General features: G+C 42.4%; 2 protein-coding genes across 3 annotated transcripts; one reads left to right on the top strand and one right to left on the bottom strand.

Annotated features, from left to right (window-relative positions):
• Positions 1–421: 421 nt before the first annotated feature.
• LOC118396586 (zinc finger protein 319) lies at positions 422–9,204 on the bottom strand. The gene is made up of 2 exons (XM_035790875.2): positions 9,055–9,204; positions 422–6,149 (listed from the first exon to the last, which is right to left on the bottom strand). The coding sequence occupies exon 2, from the start codon at positions 5,860–5,862 to the stop codon at positions 4,048–4,050; it is 1,815 nt and encodes a 604-aa protein (XP_035646768.1). The 5' UTR covers positions 5,863–6,149; positions 9,055–9,204; the 3' UTR covers positions 422–4,047.
• Positions 9,205–9,392: 188 nt separating this feature from the next.
• usb1 (U6 snRNA biogenesis 1) lies at positions 9,393–16,955 on the top strand. 2 transcript variants are annotated; one of them, XM_035790877.2, is made up of 7 exons: positions 9,393–10,118; positions 10,273–10,439; positions 10,554–10,737; positions 10,922–10,975; positions 11,100–11,205; positions 11,449–11,532; positions 16,359–16,955. In XM_035790877.2, the coding sequence occupies exons 1-7, from the start codon at positions 9,970–9,972 to the stop codon at positions 16,461–16,463; spliced, it is 849 nt and encodes a 282-aa protein (XP_035646770.1). In that variant the 5' UTR covers positions 9,393–9,969; the 3' UTR covers positions 16,464–16,955. The 2 variants fall into 2 exon arrangements, with proteins under 2 accessions (XP_035646770.1, XP_035646771.1); XM_035790878.2 differs by having other exon boundaries at positions 9,972–10,118; positions 10,254–10,439.
• Positions 16,956–16,992: the final 37 nt, after the last annotated feature.

Below are 16,992 nucleotides of genomic sequence, written 5' to 3'. Positions count from 1 at the left end.
TGCCCAGTGAACCCTCACATGCTTCCTAGTACTTTATTCAATAATCCAAAGCAGCCCAAAACTAGTCATAAATCCATCACTCTTTTGTAAACTGAGATAAAACCGCATATAAATATAGCTGTTTTTTTTTTGTTTAACTTGCAGTATATGGAACATGTTTATAAAATGGTTGAACAATCATGCATCAAGTCACTATTAACCAGAAAATGTGTTATATTTCTGTACTACATTATCAAATGGTAAGTGCCGTCTTTCTACCGTGTGGCATAAAGGACAGGTCATAACCTGCATCTAAACAAGCATTATAGACCCTATTACAAATTAGAACATTTTGTGATTTTAGTGAATGTACCTAATCTACATACTTCAAAAAGAATACCGGTCAGTTCCCTCTGCAATTAAACACGCATGACACACCCCCTTTATAAATGAAAAAAGTTTATTTGTTAGTGCTGTGTTATTGAATGCTACATACAGATATCTTAGCATGAATGTACACATACTGTACGTTGTCACGTATTTTTTTTTAATATATTTTTTTACGTCATTCACATACTACAATTTGAAAAAAAGCGATAAGAGGAATAAGTACTATCTGAAGCACTAATACCTGGGACAGATTACAGGAACTAACACAGCAAGCATGCACAGAACAGAGAAAACAGGGTCAACAGGCAGGGGCTAACTGTTCTGCACTACACTAGATCAAAATTAATGTCAATCACATTCCTAATGACCCTTCCATCAATCAAACAAACACCCCCCCTACATCCCAAAGGCCCTGTTAACTCCTTCCAAGAATATAGATATATATAGATTTTAAACAATGTTTATATAAATTTGGTATTAATAAACTGAAGAGAAAGACAAAAACGTATACAGTACTTTTACAAAAATAATAAATTCCTAACTGCTCTTTTATGTTGTCTTAATGCCGGATGAAAGACGAACACATTTAAGAAAAGACAGACAAAAGACAAATGACACCGAATGTTAGCCTACATCAGATGCCAATGGAGAAAACAAAACAGAGTACAAGGAACAGATCAACAACATGGAGGCAGTCAGATCTGGAGTAGAATGGGTTTCTAATTAACCCTGACCCCAGATTAAGGCCAAAAAGTCTGAACTGAATCTGATTATAAAAAGAACCTTCCTCAAAGTAATTATTACCTTCTCCCATCATAAAACACTGTCAATACTGCACTCAAAACACAAATCCACCACCAAATGGGACAAAACATGACCACTTGAAATGCTTCACTTGCAAAAAATGTTTTAAAAAACACCTGCACACATTAAAAACACAAATTGAGGTCAATTTGAGCCATTCTGAATTTAACTTAAAAGTCTACTAAGTAGACGAGAGGGTAAATCCATAATTTTTGCAATTAAGCTGTAGCAGCCCATTTTGGTAAGGATGCTAGCTTTTATTTATATTTTTTAAAGGCTATACAAACCAGAAGTTAGCATGACCTGCACAAATATACTGCAGATAAGTTTCTCTGACATAAATTGGGTTAACTAAAACTACAGACCTGCCCAAATTCTACCCCATGTATGTATTATACAATCCACTTCACAGCCAGGATTCCATTTTCACAGACATGATTCAACAATCATTCATGATAAAATTTCAAAAGGAGCACGAAGGGGTCAGAATCCTTGTAGGGCTTACAGACAATGTTCTCCTTGGAAACTTGACATACAATCTATCATAACTATGACTTTAATGAAGGAAAAAAAAACATTTCAGTCCCCATATGATAAAAAAATAGTAACATACAAAACAGCTAATGCCGTTTTAGAAACAGACAGTGGAGCTGGTAAACATACATACTGTACTATATACACACACGTAGTAAGAGGAAGCTTGATCAGGTTTTTACACGTTTTCAGCAGAGTCTACACTGATCTCGGTAGGAATATCAACTGTATATTAGTGTGAAATATAGATTTCTATACAATTTCTATATAGCAGTGAGATGAAACTTCAGCTGGTTAATCTCCACACCTTTGGGATTCTGGTGCAGTACAATGGTGTTTTGATACAAACAGATACTTCCAAATACACTCACAAGCATATGTAATATTTCACAATAGCACAATAAACCCTCATGTTTAAAAAAACAAAAACACAAACACACTAATAGTTGTGGAGTTGATACTAATACATAAAAAGCTTAAAAATACTAAAGCACAAAGGGTAAAGAGGTGTCTGATTTTAGTGTATATACATACACTGCTACTACAGTGATATGAGGTTGTGGAAATGTAACCAATACACAATAATCTCGACCCACTACCCACCCACCCAACAAAAACATTTTATATCAGCGTTGATACAGCGTAATTGATTCCTAAATAATAAAAAAAGCAAGAGGCCATCAGCAGACTGTAGCAAGTGCTGAAACTTAGCAATAATTCAAGTCTATCCTGGGTAAGAGCATGGAACATTACTGCATGCAGCAACTCATGGTGCAACCCTTAACACTTACAGACCTGTCGAGCAGGTTGAGGGGAACTGGTCCACATTCCCTTTCCTATACAAGTCTACAAGGTAACTTATGTACAAATACAAAGCTTTTCATAGACAGAAATGTAGGCTAATGTGGTGATGTACATTTCTTTCCTTTTTTCCTTCTTGGGCAGTTGATTCAAGGATAGAGGAGAAGGTAATTGACCTGGGCCCAGTTTCCCCGAAAGCAGTGGAACTTATGCTTCTGAGTGTTTTAACGATTCATCTTTCATAGAATGGCCGAAGACATAACATGTGTTACGCAAAACACCACACAGAGAGAACAGTCGCTAAGTGCATCGTTGGAGCATGTGTCGATACTGATAGGATCGAAACAGAAGTATTTCACAATACTGACTACGGATGAGTTCCTAGAGAGATATTATTACCTACCGCTGCAAATATTTAGGCGGCTTATTCTAATGCCATTCTAATGCCAATAAAAATGCCCCCTCCCCCCCCAAAAATATCACTGATTTGGCACATCACTGCACACGTTAGGCTACACATCATGAAATACAGTATACTGAGACAAATGAGACAGTAGTGTACAGCTAGCAAAATAGAACTGAATTTACTGAACATTAAATGTATTTCAATATGGTTGAAATAGGACTATAGCCTACTGTATGTATATTTGAGTGCAGTAATCTCAGTTTTCATTTGAAGCATCTTTTTATACGTTGCTTGTTTGTATCAATTGCAGAGATATTGGAGACTGTGCATTTGTAGTCAACTTTGTTCACAGAGAGGGATAAACCATGTGATTCTAAGTTTAGTGGAGATCTTGTGTATATAAAGTGACGCGGGAAGACGAAAAAAGCATTTAACGACGCACTTCGCTGTTCTACGAGTGGTCTGAGGCAGGAGTTAGATTACGAGCGTTTTCAAGTGCACCGCCAATAACGATGGCTTTGGGAAACAGCTCAGAGATTGAACGATGCTCCTACAAAAGGTTCTAACAATTAACTTAGCCTTAAGATGCTTTTCAGAAACTGGGCCCTGGACTAGAACATCCACCCTAGAGTTTGAAGTGAAAGACATATCCTTGATTGTTTCTTCTCCTCTGTCCTTCAGATGGTAGCCCTAAAGCAGTGACACTTGGCAGTACAATGACAAGCTGTCACTTCCATTTTATGAGACAATGATCATTTGTATGGGATTTTGGGGGTAGGGGGGACTGATAACAGTTTCAGATGGGAAGTGAGGTTAGGGATTCTATATGCTGGGGGCAAATTAGGGCTAGCCAGGGACATTTGCTATGAACTGGAAAATAAGGGAGGGGCGTGACTATATGCAAGTTGGCACAGAGTAACCTACCATCGGGTAACCCCCTCCTTCAGATGTGTGCTGGACTGTGTGCTCCTGCAAGGCTCCCAGGTCTCCAAAGCATTTGAACTGGGCATCTCTGGAAAGCACCAGAGTGTGCACTCCAGAGATACCCAGTTCAAGTGTGTTAAGCTGGGTGCTGCAAATTAATGGTAGACAGGGACGTTTGCTATGAACTTGTACAGAATGGAGGGGCATAACTATATGCAAGGTGGCACAGGGTAACCCCCTCCTTCAGCTGTGTGCTGGACTGTGTGCTCCTGCAAAGCTCCCAGGTCTCCAAAGCGCTCTCCACACCAAACACACTTGAACTGGGCATCTCTGGAATGCACACTCTGATGCTTGGCCAGGTGCTCCCGTTGCTTGAAGCCTTTGTCACAGCTAGCACACTTGTAGGGCTTCTCCCCGGTGTGGACGCGCCTGTGCCGATTCAGGTCAGACGAGTACTTGAAGCGCTTCTCGCAGTCGGGGCACTTGAGGGGCTTCTCTCGGGACGGGTCGCAGCGGTGCTGCACAAACTCTGAGGATGACAGGAAGCGGCGGTCACATAGGGAGCACTTTAGGGGCTTCTCTTGGCAGTGCGAGTTCTGATGTCGCTGCAGTGTCGAACTCTTTTTGTATCCCTTGCCGCACACGTCACATTTGTAGGGCTTGTCTGTGTCCCTAGATGAAGAGGACGACTCACCGCACTTGTGGCGCAGCAGCTCTCCTGACTGACTGAATTCCTTCTGGCAGGACGCGCACTTGAACAGGTTCTCCATGCCGTGGACGTGCTGGTGGTACAGCAGATGGGATGGCTGCAGGAAGCCTTTGTCGCAAAGGTTGCATTTGAAAGGGCGGTCAGAAGGGTTTTTGTGTGTGCGCCTGTGGCGCACCAGGGCATACTGCTGTTTGAAACTCATCTGGCACTCCTCACAGTGGAAGGGACGCTCCTCAGAGTGAGTGCGTTCATGCTGCCGCAGGTCTGATGGACGTTTGAAGCCCTTTCCACAGGTGGCACAGCGGAAGGGGCGTGCCCCTTGTGGGTGGCATGGATGATGCAGCAGTTCAGAAGACTCCTTGAAGTGCAGTTCACACAGGTTGCACTTGAACAGGTGCTCTCCAGAATGGGCATACATGTGGCGCACCAGGTGGGAGCGGTGCTTGAAGCTCTTGTCACACACAGCACACTTGTATGGGCGCTCAGAGCTGTGGGTGCGCTGGTGATGGGCCAGGTGAGAGGACTGGCTGAAGCTCTTGTCACACGTGTCACACTTGAAGGGCTTCTCTCCGGTGTGCACACGCTCGTGGCGGGCCAGCTCTGACAGGTGCCTGAAGCCCTTCTGGCAGACAGAGCACTTGTAGGGCCTGTCACGGGCCGATGGAAATGTAATTGAGGAAGAAGATCCCACTGTTGCACTCCCACTGGAAGAGGCTCCATCAGCAGACGGCTGCTGAGGGTTGGTGGCAGAGGAGCTGGGCGTGGTGTTTCCAGAGGAGCCTGGTCGGTAGGTCTTCTCACAAATGGAGCATTTCATGGGGTTGGTGCTGTTGTGTGAGGTGTGGTGCTGTGCCAGCGAGGTGAGGAGGGAGAAGCCCATCTTACACACACCACACACAAAGGGCTTTTGTTCTACCTGCACACACTGGTGCTCCAGCAGATCAGTGGCCTGGTGGAAGATCTTCATGCACTGGGTGCATTGGAAGGAGCGGTCCTGGCTCACCATACACTGGTGCTCATGTGGGTTGGCCAGGTGGGAGATGTCGTGGCCACATGCCCCACACTTGTGGCCGCCCTCGCCCCCTACCTGCAGAGAAGGCTGCTGTACCTGGGCAGGGTGCTGCTGCTGCTGCTGCCCATGCTGCTGGCTGTGCTGCTGGCCATGCTGGTGCTGCTGCTGTGACTGCTGCAGAGCAGGGTCAGGCTGCAGGACGATACCGTAGACAGCACAGCCCAACGCGTTCTCCGCCCCTGGTGGTATGGTGTGCACCACCGGAGGAGGAGCAACAGCGTGCTGCTGCCACGCCTCGGACATCCTGGCTCTCGTGTAGGGATTCAGTTTTATATTGTACTGGGTCTTTTTATGAAGAAAAATCAAAGGTACATTGATCGGTGGACGGGTGGAAAATCTCAGTAACTTAGTCTGCCATGTCAGTGACGAACATAAGCACGTAGAAAATATGACAAAGGGCTTGTTTCTAGGATGCAATAGATTGTGTCTGAAAATAATGTGCAGAGGAATAACACCTGCTGCAAAGACATTTAAATTTAGAAAAAATAAAATACACCGTCTCCACCCGTCTTCAAGTCCTCTTCTGATAACTGCAGAAAAAGGAAACAATTATTATTCAACTATTCATTACTACCGTGTGTGTTATGGCTTCCTAGAAGATGTGCAAAATCTCAGTTTCACAGAGACTTCCCCTTAGACAATAGAATCCCCTTAGACAACAGAATAATTATCAGAGCCCAAAAGTATAGACTTCAGAGGAAGCAGGTCAGAAGACAACACTGCTACTATATTGGCAATTCCACATAACAGAGCGAGTCTGGCACTCACCTTTTCACTTTAAAATGTATGCCAAGCTAAAAAAAATGTATTGCAAAGTTGAACAAACAGACTCCCGAGTGATGGTCTAAGAAACTGCATCGCAGTGCTAGAGACGTCACTACAGACCCGGGTTCGATCTTGGGCTGTATCACAACCGGCCGTGATCATGAGTCCCATAGGGCGGTGCACAATTGGCCCAGCATCGTCCGAGTTAGGGGAGAGTTTGGCAGTCATTGTAAATAAGAATTTGTTCTTAACTGACTTGCCTAGTTAAATATGAAGTCTACTTTTAACAATTGCCACTGAAAATGTTACTAAAACACATTTATTTGAGGAACAGTGCACAAAATACCCCATAATGACAAAGTGAAAACAATTTTTTCTTGCAAAAAAACTAAACAGAAATACCTTATTTAAATAAGTATTCAGACATTTTGCTAAGAGAATAAAAAATTGAGCTCTGATGCATCTTGTTTCCATTGATCATCCTTGAGATGTTTCTACAACTTGATTGGAGTCCATCTGAGGTAAATTCAATTGATTGGACATGATTTGGAAAGGCACAGACCTGTCTATATAAGGTCCCAGGGTTCACGGTGCATGTCAGAGCAAAAACCAAGCCATGAGGTTGAAGGAATTGTCTGTACAGCAGCTCCGAGACAGGATTGTGTCGAAGAACAGATCTGGGGAAAGGTAACAAAAAAAAGTGTAGCATTGAAAGTCCAAGAACACACTGGCTTCCATCATTCTAAAATGGAACAAATATGGAACCACCAAGACTCTTCCTAGATCTGGCCACCACTTGCCAAACTGAGCAATCTGGGGAGAAGGGCCTTGGTCAAGGAGGTGACCAAGAACCCAATGGTTCCTCTGGCAGAGCTCCAGAGTTCCTTTGTGGAGATGGGAGAACCTTCCAGAAGGGCAACCATCTCTGCAGCACTCCACCAATCAGGCCTGTATGGAGTTGCCAGACAGAAGCCACTCCTCAGTAAAAGGCACATGACAGCCTGCTTGGAGTTTGCCAAAAGGTACCTAAAGGACTTAGACCACGAGAAACAAGATTCTCTGGTCTGATTAAACCAAGAATGAACCCTTTGGCCTGAAAGCCAAGCGTCACATCTGGAGGAAACCTGGCATCATCCATACGGGAAAGGTGAACAGAGCAAAGCACAGAGAGATCTTTGATGAAAGCCTGCTCTAGAGTGCTCAGGACCTTAGAATGGTGTGAAGGTTCACCTGCCAACAGTGCCTTCGGGAACAAGTCTCTGAATGTCTTTGAGTGGCCCAGCCAGAGCCCACACTTGAACCCTCTGGAGAGACCTGAAAATAGCTGTGCAGCGACGCTCCCCATCCAACCTGACAGAATTTGAGAGGATCTGCAGAGAAGAATGGGGGAAAGTCCACAAATACAGTTGTGCCAAGCTAGTACCCAAGAAGACTTGAGGCTGTAATTGCTGCCAAAGGTGTTTCAACATAGTACTGAGTAAAGGGTCTGAATACTTATGTAAATGTGATTACCCTTTTCAACTTGTAATACATTTGCAAAAATGTCTAAAAAACAGTTTTTGCTTTGTCATTATGGGGTATTGTGTGTAGATTGTTATTTTCCAAATCAATTTTAGAATAAGGCTGTAACGGAAAACAAAATGTGGATGTAGGTTTTTGGTAACAGAATGAATAGACACTAGGCAATATTTAAGGAAAATAATTTGTGTCAAACTAAATATTAATTGGCAGGAACCTTTACTTTAATATTCATGTGTTGTGATGTATTTCTAACCCTTTTTAAGACTTTTTCCTAGTAGATGTTTTTTAAGACCCCTTTTCTATCTGTGTGACCAAAGCTTTTGCTTATTCCTAAATACATTTTTAGGATGGAAAATTGTTGAGAAACGTATCTATACCTTAATTTCCCCAAAACATACTCTTAGCTTTCATTTAACACAAAATTTGATATGCTCCTATAAACTTCACATGTTGGTGCTCATGGGTTTTACACGGAAATGACCCTATCCATCCATCAGATTAAAGCTCTAGAGGGATAGGCTACATCAGTTCCGTTTACCTGCCTAATGATCCATCACTACAAACACACTAAAATATATCCAAACAAATGCTCTCATTTCAGACGTATTATAAGGAGGCAGACAATATCTAAACTGGTGTGTCCGAGTACCAGTCTATTTTTTCAACATTCTATCTGGTCAGCAGAACGCCACTACCCTTTCCAGAATGGGTCAATCATATTGGTTTGGGGTGATCAACGAGCTGTCTGTGTTGGCAGGCTTTCGGTGACGACTATTTGACCCATCCGTTTCTCTGCCATCCCATTTGAAGAAATCCTTCACCCCCATCCCCCCATGATTACAGTATTGGTTGTATGCAAATCATCCACAGCGTGAACACAATCAATACGCATCCATTGGGGGTAACGCAAACCTAGCTAACTACGCCATTTGCCATAAAAGGGAGACAAGTATACGGCCCATCATTTTTACAGTGGCGGGCGACAGTCTGTCTCAGATTGCAGCAGCATAAATCTGTATGGCGAGGTAGCTAGTTAGCATTTGCTAATGCTGGCCTCGGAAAATATTTGGTTATTGACGTCGTTAGCTAACTGATCTACATAAGTAGGATACTTGTGACATATTGAGGACAATATTACTGGTAACATACCTTTAACGTTTCACTTAAAGTTCTTTGTAGCGTCTGAAATTTTTCCCAGAAATGGAAAATGATTCGTAGGCCGTAGAATCTGTTCCTTCATCTCCGCAGCCTCGGCCTGTCGAAGCTGTGGCGCGGCGGGTTTCCACAAGAGCCACTCCGGGTCCGACGAATTCAGAGCTTTTGTGTCGTTCCAAATGACCGCACTACATTTCTAATATTCTATTCAGCCCAGAGGGGTAATTTCCTTAACACCCTGTCAATGTGTGATAGCTAGGCCAGGGCCATTCTCCTCCCGTTTAAAAAGGCGAGAGTATTTGGAATAAAACGTTAGCTAGCTAACTGGCTAGCCTCAGAGATCCTGCCCAGGCACGGGAACATGAATGATCCAAGTTTTAATTGGCATGCTCACAACATATACCCGGAACCTGCAACGAATAGCGTGTATCTTTCGTCAATGAGTATAACTATGCATTACAGTAATACACTTGTGAATTTTCACAAATAATGTTATTTTATTTTAAGTAAGGGTGTGTGGCTGCCTTGCTATGCTATCTAGAAGATCATGCTGCTATAAAGGGAGGATGTTTCAAATAATCACTTCTGACAAGACAATCATATTACATTTGAAATACTCCACATAAGTAGCTAGTTAAATGATACTAACATTAAGTAAATTATTATTAAATATAGGCTACTGTCAAAATTAATTCTGTACGGTATGTCACTGAATATGGAACATATTTGAACGTTCTTGTTTCAGGGGGACATAAATTACCCACAACAACTGTTTTTCTCGGAAGAATATCGCAAGCCATTCGTTAGTCAACGTTTCTGTAACTTCACTGCACATTTTTTTTTAATTGATTTTAGACACGAATCAAGAAACTTGATATAAGGATAGATGTATGAGCTTTACTTAGAAGAATGCTAGTCAGTTATAGTAGCAGCTCTGAAGAGGAGACAGAACATTTACGATTAGGAGGGAATGTAACAAAAAGGAAGCAAAGTTGGCACAAAGATGACAACTCATTGAGGAAGAAGCACAAATCAGAAGAGCACACCCTCAATGCAAGGTAACTTCCTTTCCCAAATATTGTTTCAACTGTTCTCTATCGTCAGCTAGATAGCCTATGACATCTCCCAAACGAGTATGTCTCATTGTTATAAGTTGATTTGTTCCTTGATTGATATCTTTAATCAAATCGCAGTAAGTGTATCTGTGAATAGGGAGGAAGATGACTCCAAGTCGAGACTGCCTGTTCCTGGCAGTGTGCTGGACATGTTCACGGAGGAAGATGAGGACCCACTGACTGACGACAGCATGCAACATGGTGGACGGATTCGCTCCTTCAAACACGAGAGGGGAAACTGGGCCACTTACGTGTACTTTCCATGTAAATGCCTTATCTTCAGAGCTGCATACACTCACATACACAAGGTTTTTGTCTTGAAGGATTGTTTGCTGTCGGTTTTAACATCCTGCCACTTCTTCTTATTTCCTTCCTTAGACATCCCAGAGGAAGGGTTCTTGGAGCTGCTTGATGAGATGACTGAAGTAGCAGCATCCCACAGCTTCTCCCTCACTCATACAGACGAGTTTCACCTCAGTTTATCTAAGACAGTGGTTCTGAGGCATCACTGGATCCAGCCTTTCATACAGTCCCTCAGAACAGGCTTGACACACAGCAGGAGGTCTGCTATTCTTCTCAGTACACCCAGCTATTATGTTTAGTCCCTTTGTTTATGTGGAAGTGGAGTTACTATTCTCTGTTATATTTTGGTTAGAGGATGCATGTCACCAGAAGTACGCAGGCAGCAAACAAATACTATGCTAAATATTCTGGATGAAGTAAAATGATTATGATCTTGTTTATAGGTTCATTTGTTTGGCTGAGAAGCTGAAGGTCTACTCTAATGATGAGAGAACCAGGTACAGTAGGATCTCTTATCACGATCATTGACAGCATGAATGAAGAAGTGCATTCTAAAGTGCTTAGACGTATGGTTTATTTTGCAGCTAGTCTTATGGTCTAGTCTTCTGCTCTCCCCGACAGGATGTTCCTGGCTATGGAAGTCTCCACAGGACAGGCTCAGCTACTAGAGCTTGTGAAAGCAGTGGACAGCACTATGGAGGAGTTCAACCTTGACACTTTTTACAAGGTCTGAACTCAAAACAATTTAGCGTATTAAAAATACACTATCGATTTCCAACCCATCACTGTTCTATCTCTCTCGCAATTCTTCTGACATCTCTCAAATATCTGTTAGGTGCATTGACATAGGATTTGGTCACTGCAGGAGCATGTTTGACACTAGTGGCACTGTTGAGCAAGGAATTGATAAACAAATAAACAGTATTGCATAAGATGAAGAGTGAATACTGAACTTTCACTTTTCTTCTAGAATCCTTCCTTCCATATAAGTCTGGCCTGGTGTGTTGGTGACTGCACTGAACACATTCGCAAAAAGTGTCTGCAGGAGTTGCAGGTATGACCTCTTCCTATATGTTTATTCTGTCCATATATCTGTTTAATTTGGTAATCTCATCAATTAATAACATCTATGGCTGTTTCCTCCACCTGTGGCTTTGAGAGGACTTGATAGATGCAAACCATAGGCTAACTTCGTCTAGTTTCTGCCATGTTGATCTCATCGGCTATCTAATCCTATCAGGGGAATGAAACAGCCCCAGTGTCTCACTCAGAGCCTAAAGCCTGGCCTGCGTTCAGTATGAAAAAATGTAATGCAACATTAAATTAAACTGTGCTGTTCTGAACGACATTTTGAGAAACGTAGAGGAGTTGGGTTGTGGGTTCAAAGTACACCGCTGCCCTATAAATACAGCTCCAATCCAGATGTGTTGGTCATTACTGAGATGTGGTTAAGAAAGAGTGTTTTTAACACTGTTAACCTTTCTGGTTATACATTTTTTTTGGCAAGACTGATCTTCCAAAGGTGGTGGTGTGGCAATTTGTTACCAAGGATCACCTTCAGTGCTCGGTTGTCTCTACCAAGTCTGTCTCCAAACCATTTTGATTTGCTGGTTTTAAGCATTTAACTTTCAAATAGCTCTTTGTTGACTGTTGCTGGGTGTTATCGTCCACCATCAGCACCTGATCAGCAGTCTGAATTTGTCGTGCTAGGTGACCTAAACTGGTGCTTAATCCACCTGACCAAGTCCTAAGGCAATGGGATTCTGTAAATCTTTCCCAGATTATTACCAATCCCACAAGGTATGACTCCAAACACCCAGAAAAGTCTACTCTCCTTGACGTTATCCTCACAAATAATCCTGATAGGAATCAGTCTGGTGTTCTCTGTAATGACCTTAGTGATCACTGTTTTCCAGCCTGTGTTCGTAATGGCTGCTCAGTGAAACGACCTGTTCTGATTTGCTAAAAAAACTTGACTGAGCAAGGCTTCCTTCATGACCTGGCCTCTAAATTGGTATAGAATCAGCTTGATCCCCTCTGTGGAAGACACTTGGACTTTATTTTTTTATAGTTTCAGTGGTATTGTTAACAAACATGCCTCCGTAAAGAAAATGAGAATTAAAAACAGGTTCAGTTTCTCGTTCAACCGTGATCTGGCAGAGTTACTCCACCTCAAGAATTCCATTTGGTGAAAGGCTCGGCACACACATGCTCAGGCTGACTGGCTCTCGATCAGGCAAATGAGAAATAAGTGCTCTCAGGCTGTCCGGAAGGCCAAAGTTAGTTACTTTAAGGAGCAGTTCTCCCTCTATGGGTCTAACCCCAAGAAGTTCTGGAAAACGGCCATGCCTCCTTGCCCGTCCAACATTTCCTCATCTCCCAACCCTTCTAATGCGACTAGGCCGATGCTCCTCCCTCTTTTATCCCCCGCTACAAAGTTTCTCCTTGCAGGCGGTCACTGAGTCAGAGGTGCTAAAGGAGCTCCTTAAACTTGACCCCCAAAAAACATCTGGTTCAGATAGTTTAGACCCTTTCTTCTTCAAGGTTGCTGCCCCTATCATCGCCAAACCTATCTCTGACCTTTCTAACCTGCCTCTCCTCTCTGGGGAGGTTCCTATTGCTTGGAAGGCAGCCACAGTGTGTCCTTTATTTAAAGAGGTAGTTCAAGCTGATCATAACTGTTATAGACCCATTTCTATTTAGCCCTGTTTATCAAAAGTGTTAGGAAAAACTTGTCAATAATAAACTGACTGGCTTTCTTGATGTCTATAGTATTCTCTCTGGTATGTAATCTGGTTTCTGCTTAGGTTATGGATGTGTCACTGCAACCTTACAGGTCCTAAATTATGTCACCCTTGATTCTAAGCAATGTTGTGCTGCTATTTTTATTGACTTGGCCAAAGCTTTTTATAAGGTAGACCATTCCATTCTTGTGAGCCAACTAAGGAGTATTGGTGTCTGAGGGGCCTTTGGCCTGGTTTGCTAACTACCTCTCTCAAAGAATGCAGCGTATAAAGACAGAACATCTGCTGTCTCAGCCACTGCCTGTCACCAAGGGAGTAAGCCAAGGCTCGATCCTAGGCCCCATGCTCTTCTCAATTTACAACAACATCGCTCAGGCAATAGGAAGCTCTCCCATCCATGTACAGTGCCTTGCAAAAGTATTCATCCTCCTTGGCATTTTTCCTATTTTGTTGCATTACAACCTGTAATTTAAATATTTTTATTTGGATTTCATATAATGGACATACACAAAATAGTCCAAATTGGTGAAGTGGAAAAAATTCTGGAGAAAAAAAAATATTTGAAAAGTGATGCTGCATATGTATTCACCCCCTTTGTTATGAAGCCCCTAAATAAGATATGGTGCAACCAGTTACCTTCAGAAGTCACATAATTAGTTAAAGTCCACCTGTGTGCAATCTGTGTCACATGATCTCAGTATATATATATATATATATATATATATATATATATATACACATACACCTGTTCTGAAAGGCCTCAGAATCTGCAACACCATTAAGCAAGGGGCACCACCAAGCAAGGGTCACCATGAAGACCAAGGAGCTCTCCAAACAGGTCAGGGACAAAGTTGTGGAGAAGTGCAGATCAGGGTTGGATTATAAAAAAATATCAGAAACTTTGAACATCTCACGGAGCACCATTAAATCCATTATTAAAAAATTGAATTAATATGGCACCACAACAAACCTGCTATGAGAGGGCCACCCACCAAACCTCATGGACCAGGCAAGGAGGGCATTAATCAGAGAGGCAACAAAGAGACCAAAGATAACCCTGAAGGAGCTGCAAAGCTCCACAGCAGAGATTGGAGTATCTGTCCATAGGACCACTTTAAGCCGTACACTCCACAGAGCTGGGCTTTACGGAAGAGTGACTAGAAAAAAATCCATTGCCTAAAGAACAAAATAAGCAAACATGTTTGGTGTTCACCAAAAGGCATGTGGGAGACTCCCCAAACATATGGAAGAAGGTACTCTGGTCAGATGAGACAAATTTTGCTTTTTGGCCATCAAGGAAAACGCTACGTCTGACGCAAATCCAACACCTCTCATCACCCCAATAATACCATCATGTTTTTCATCAGCAGGGACTGGAAAACTGGTCCAAATTGAAGGAATGATGGATGGCGCTAAATACAGGGAAATTCTTAAGGGAATCCTGTTTGTCTTCCAGAGATTTGACACTGGGAGGGATGTTCACCTTCCAGCGGGACGATGACCCTAAGCATACTGCTAAAGCAACACCTGAGTGGTTTAAGGGAAAACATTTAAATGTGTTGGAATGGCCTAGTCAAAGCTCAGACCTCAATCCAATTGAGAATCTGTGGTATGGCTTAAAGATTGTTGTACACCAGCGGAACCCATCCGACTTGAAGGAGCCGGAGCAGTTTTGCCTTGAAGAATGGGCAAAAATCCCAGTGGCTCGATGTGCCAAGCTTACACACCAAGATATTTGCAGCTGTAATTGCTGCAAAAGTTGGCTCTACAAAGTATTGACTTTGAGGGGGTGAATAGTTATGCACGCTCAAGTTTTTTTTTTGTCTTGTTTGTTTCACAAGAAAAAAGATTTTGCTTCTTCAAAGTGGTAGGCATGTTGTGTAAATCAAATTAAACAAACCCCCAAAACATCTATTTTAATTCCAGGTTGTAAGGCAACAAAATAGGAAAAATGCCTAAGGGGGTGAATACTTTTGCAAGCCACTGTATATGCAGATGATAGTCTTATTTATACTCAGCTGGCCCCTCCCCAGATTTTGTGTTAAACGCTCTACAACAAATCTTTCTCAGTGTCCAACAAGCTTTCTCTGTCCATATCCTTGTTCTGAATACCTCCAAAATAAAGGTCATGTGGTTTGGTAAGAAGAATGCCCCTCGCACATATCAAAGCTGCAGGATAAGGTTAAATCTAGACTTGGTTCCCTCTATTGTAATCTCTCCTTTTTCATCCCAGCTGCCAAGCTAACCCTGATTCAGATGACCATGCTAGATTACAGAGACGTAATTTATAGATTGGCAGGTAAGGGTGCTCTCGAGTGGCTATATGTTCTCTACCATTCGGCCATCAGATTTACCACCAATGCTCCTTTATAGGACACATCACTGCACTATATACTGCTCTGTAAACTGGATCTGTATATCCGTCGCAAGACCCACTTGTTGACGCTTATTTATAAAGCCCTCTTAGGCCTCACTCCCCCCTATCTGAGATATCTACTGCAGCCCTCTTCTTCCACATACAAAACCCGTTCTGCCAGTCACATTCTGTTAAAGGTCCCCAAAGCACACAAATACCTGGGTCACTCCTCTTTTCAGTTCGCTACAGCTAGCGACTGGAACAAGCTGCAAAAAACTCAAACTGGACAGTTATTTCCATCTCTTCATTCAAAGACTCAATCATGGACACTTACTGAAAGTTGTTGCTGCTTCGTGTGATGTATTGTTTTTGTGTTGTCTTTGCCCAATGTTTGTACCATCTTTTGTGTTGCTAACATATGCTGCTTCCATGTGTTATCATGTGTTGCTGCCGTGCTGTTGTCATCTAAGGTCTCTTTATGTAGTGTTGTCTCTTGTCGTGATGTTTTGTCCTATTATTTTAAATCCAAGCCCCCGTTCCCGTAGGCCGTCGTTGTAAGTAAGAATTTGTTCTTAACTGACTTGCCTAGTTAAATAATAAATATTAAATACATCACTCATTGCTTCAAGCCACACCCACCAAACGGAGCAAACGTACCTCCGTGTCTGTTTAAGAATGTTGAACGTTTTGGGGAAATGTGTCATTCGGTACAAGCTGTTATGCCACGTAGTAAACACTCAACTTAACTGAATGCACCCATTGTGTTCTCTCGCCCATCAGGGTCTGGTCGACTCCCATGAGGATGGACCCTTTCTCTTGAGGCTGGATTGTCAAGAGCTGCGTTGTAAGGCTGGGAACAAGACCTTTTCCATTCCACTACACTGACAAAACCAGTTGTCATTCAGTCTGTAATGTTGGATACCTCAACAGTAAAATGTGAAAAAAAGTATATATTTTTAAACGAGTGAGGTTATTTGATTCAATCTAGAACACTGCAGTGATGCGATATTGATCAAGCAACTTCGAAGGTTGTGCACATCTTCGTACGTGAAGCTTGTTTTGCTAAAACATGTGTTCAAGCTTTTCTGCTACAGTTCCTGTATGACAAGACACTGACCCTAGACCAAGAGTATTTCAAATTCTTATTGACCTATGACAGTTGTCAGCTAAAGCTTTAATCTGTTCCATTAATCTTAATCCATTCTTTAAAAAGAGCTCAACTTGATGTGAACTAGTAGGATAGACCCGTTAAGCTTTTATTTAAGAGAGGATGGAATAATCCAAAAATTATAATCCAGATAAGATGCAATGACTAGAATTGATGAATACATGCTCCACAGCAGATGTGAGGAGAGACTAGGGAAGAGGAACCTATGATGAGGCTAATAGTGTCACCCCTTACTTTAATAACAAA

The sequence above is a fragment of the Oncorhynchus keta genome, chromosome 17 (genome assembly GCF_023373465.1).
Source record: "Oncorhynchus keta strain PuntledgeMale-10-30-2019 chromosome 17, Oket_V2, whole genome shotgun sequence".
Classification (NCBI taxonomy): Eukaryota; Metazoa; Chordata; class Actinopteri; order Salmoniformes; family Salmonidae; genus Oncorhynchus; species Oncorhynchus keta.
This window is presented reverse-complemented; position numbering and strand designations above follow the sequence as displayed.

Bases quoted from the DNA above. Each gene is read 5' to 3' on its own strand.
- LOC118396586 (XM_035790875.2), bottom strand. From the start codon at position 5,862: ATGTCCGAGGCGTGGCAGCAGCACGCTGTTGCTCCTCCTCCGGTGGTG.
- usb1 (XM_035790877.2), top strand. From the start codon at position 9,970: ATGCTAGTCAGTTATAGTAGCAGCTCTGAAGAGGAGACAGAACATTTA. The intron at 10,440-10,553 runs GTAAATGCCTTA...TTCCTTCCTTAG, and splicing joins CACTTACGTGTACTTTCCAT to ACATCCCAGAGGAAGGGTTC. The intron at 11,206-11,448 runs GTCTGAACTCAA...CTTTTCTTCTAG, and splicing joins ACCTTGACACTTTTTACAAG to AATCCTTCCTTCCATATAAG.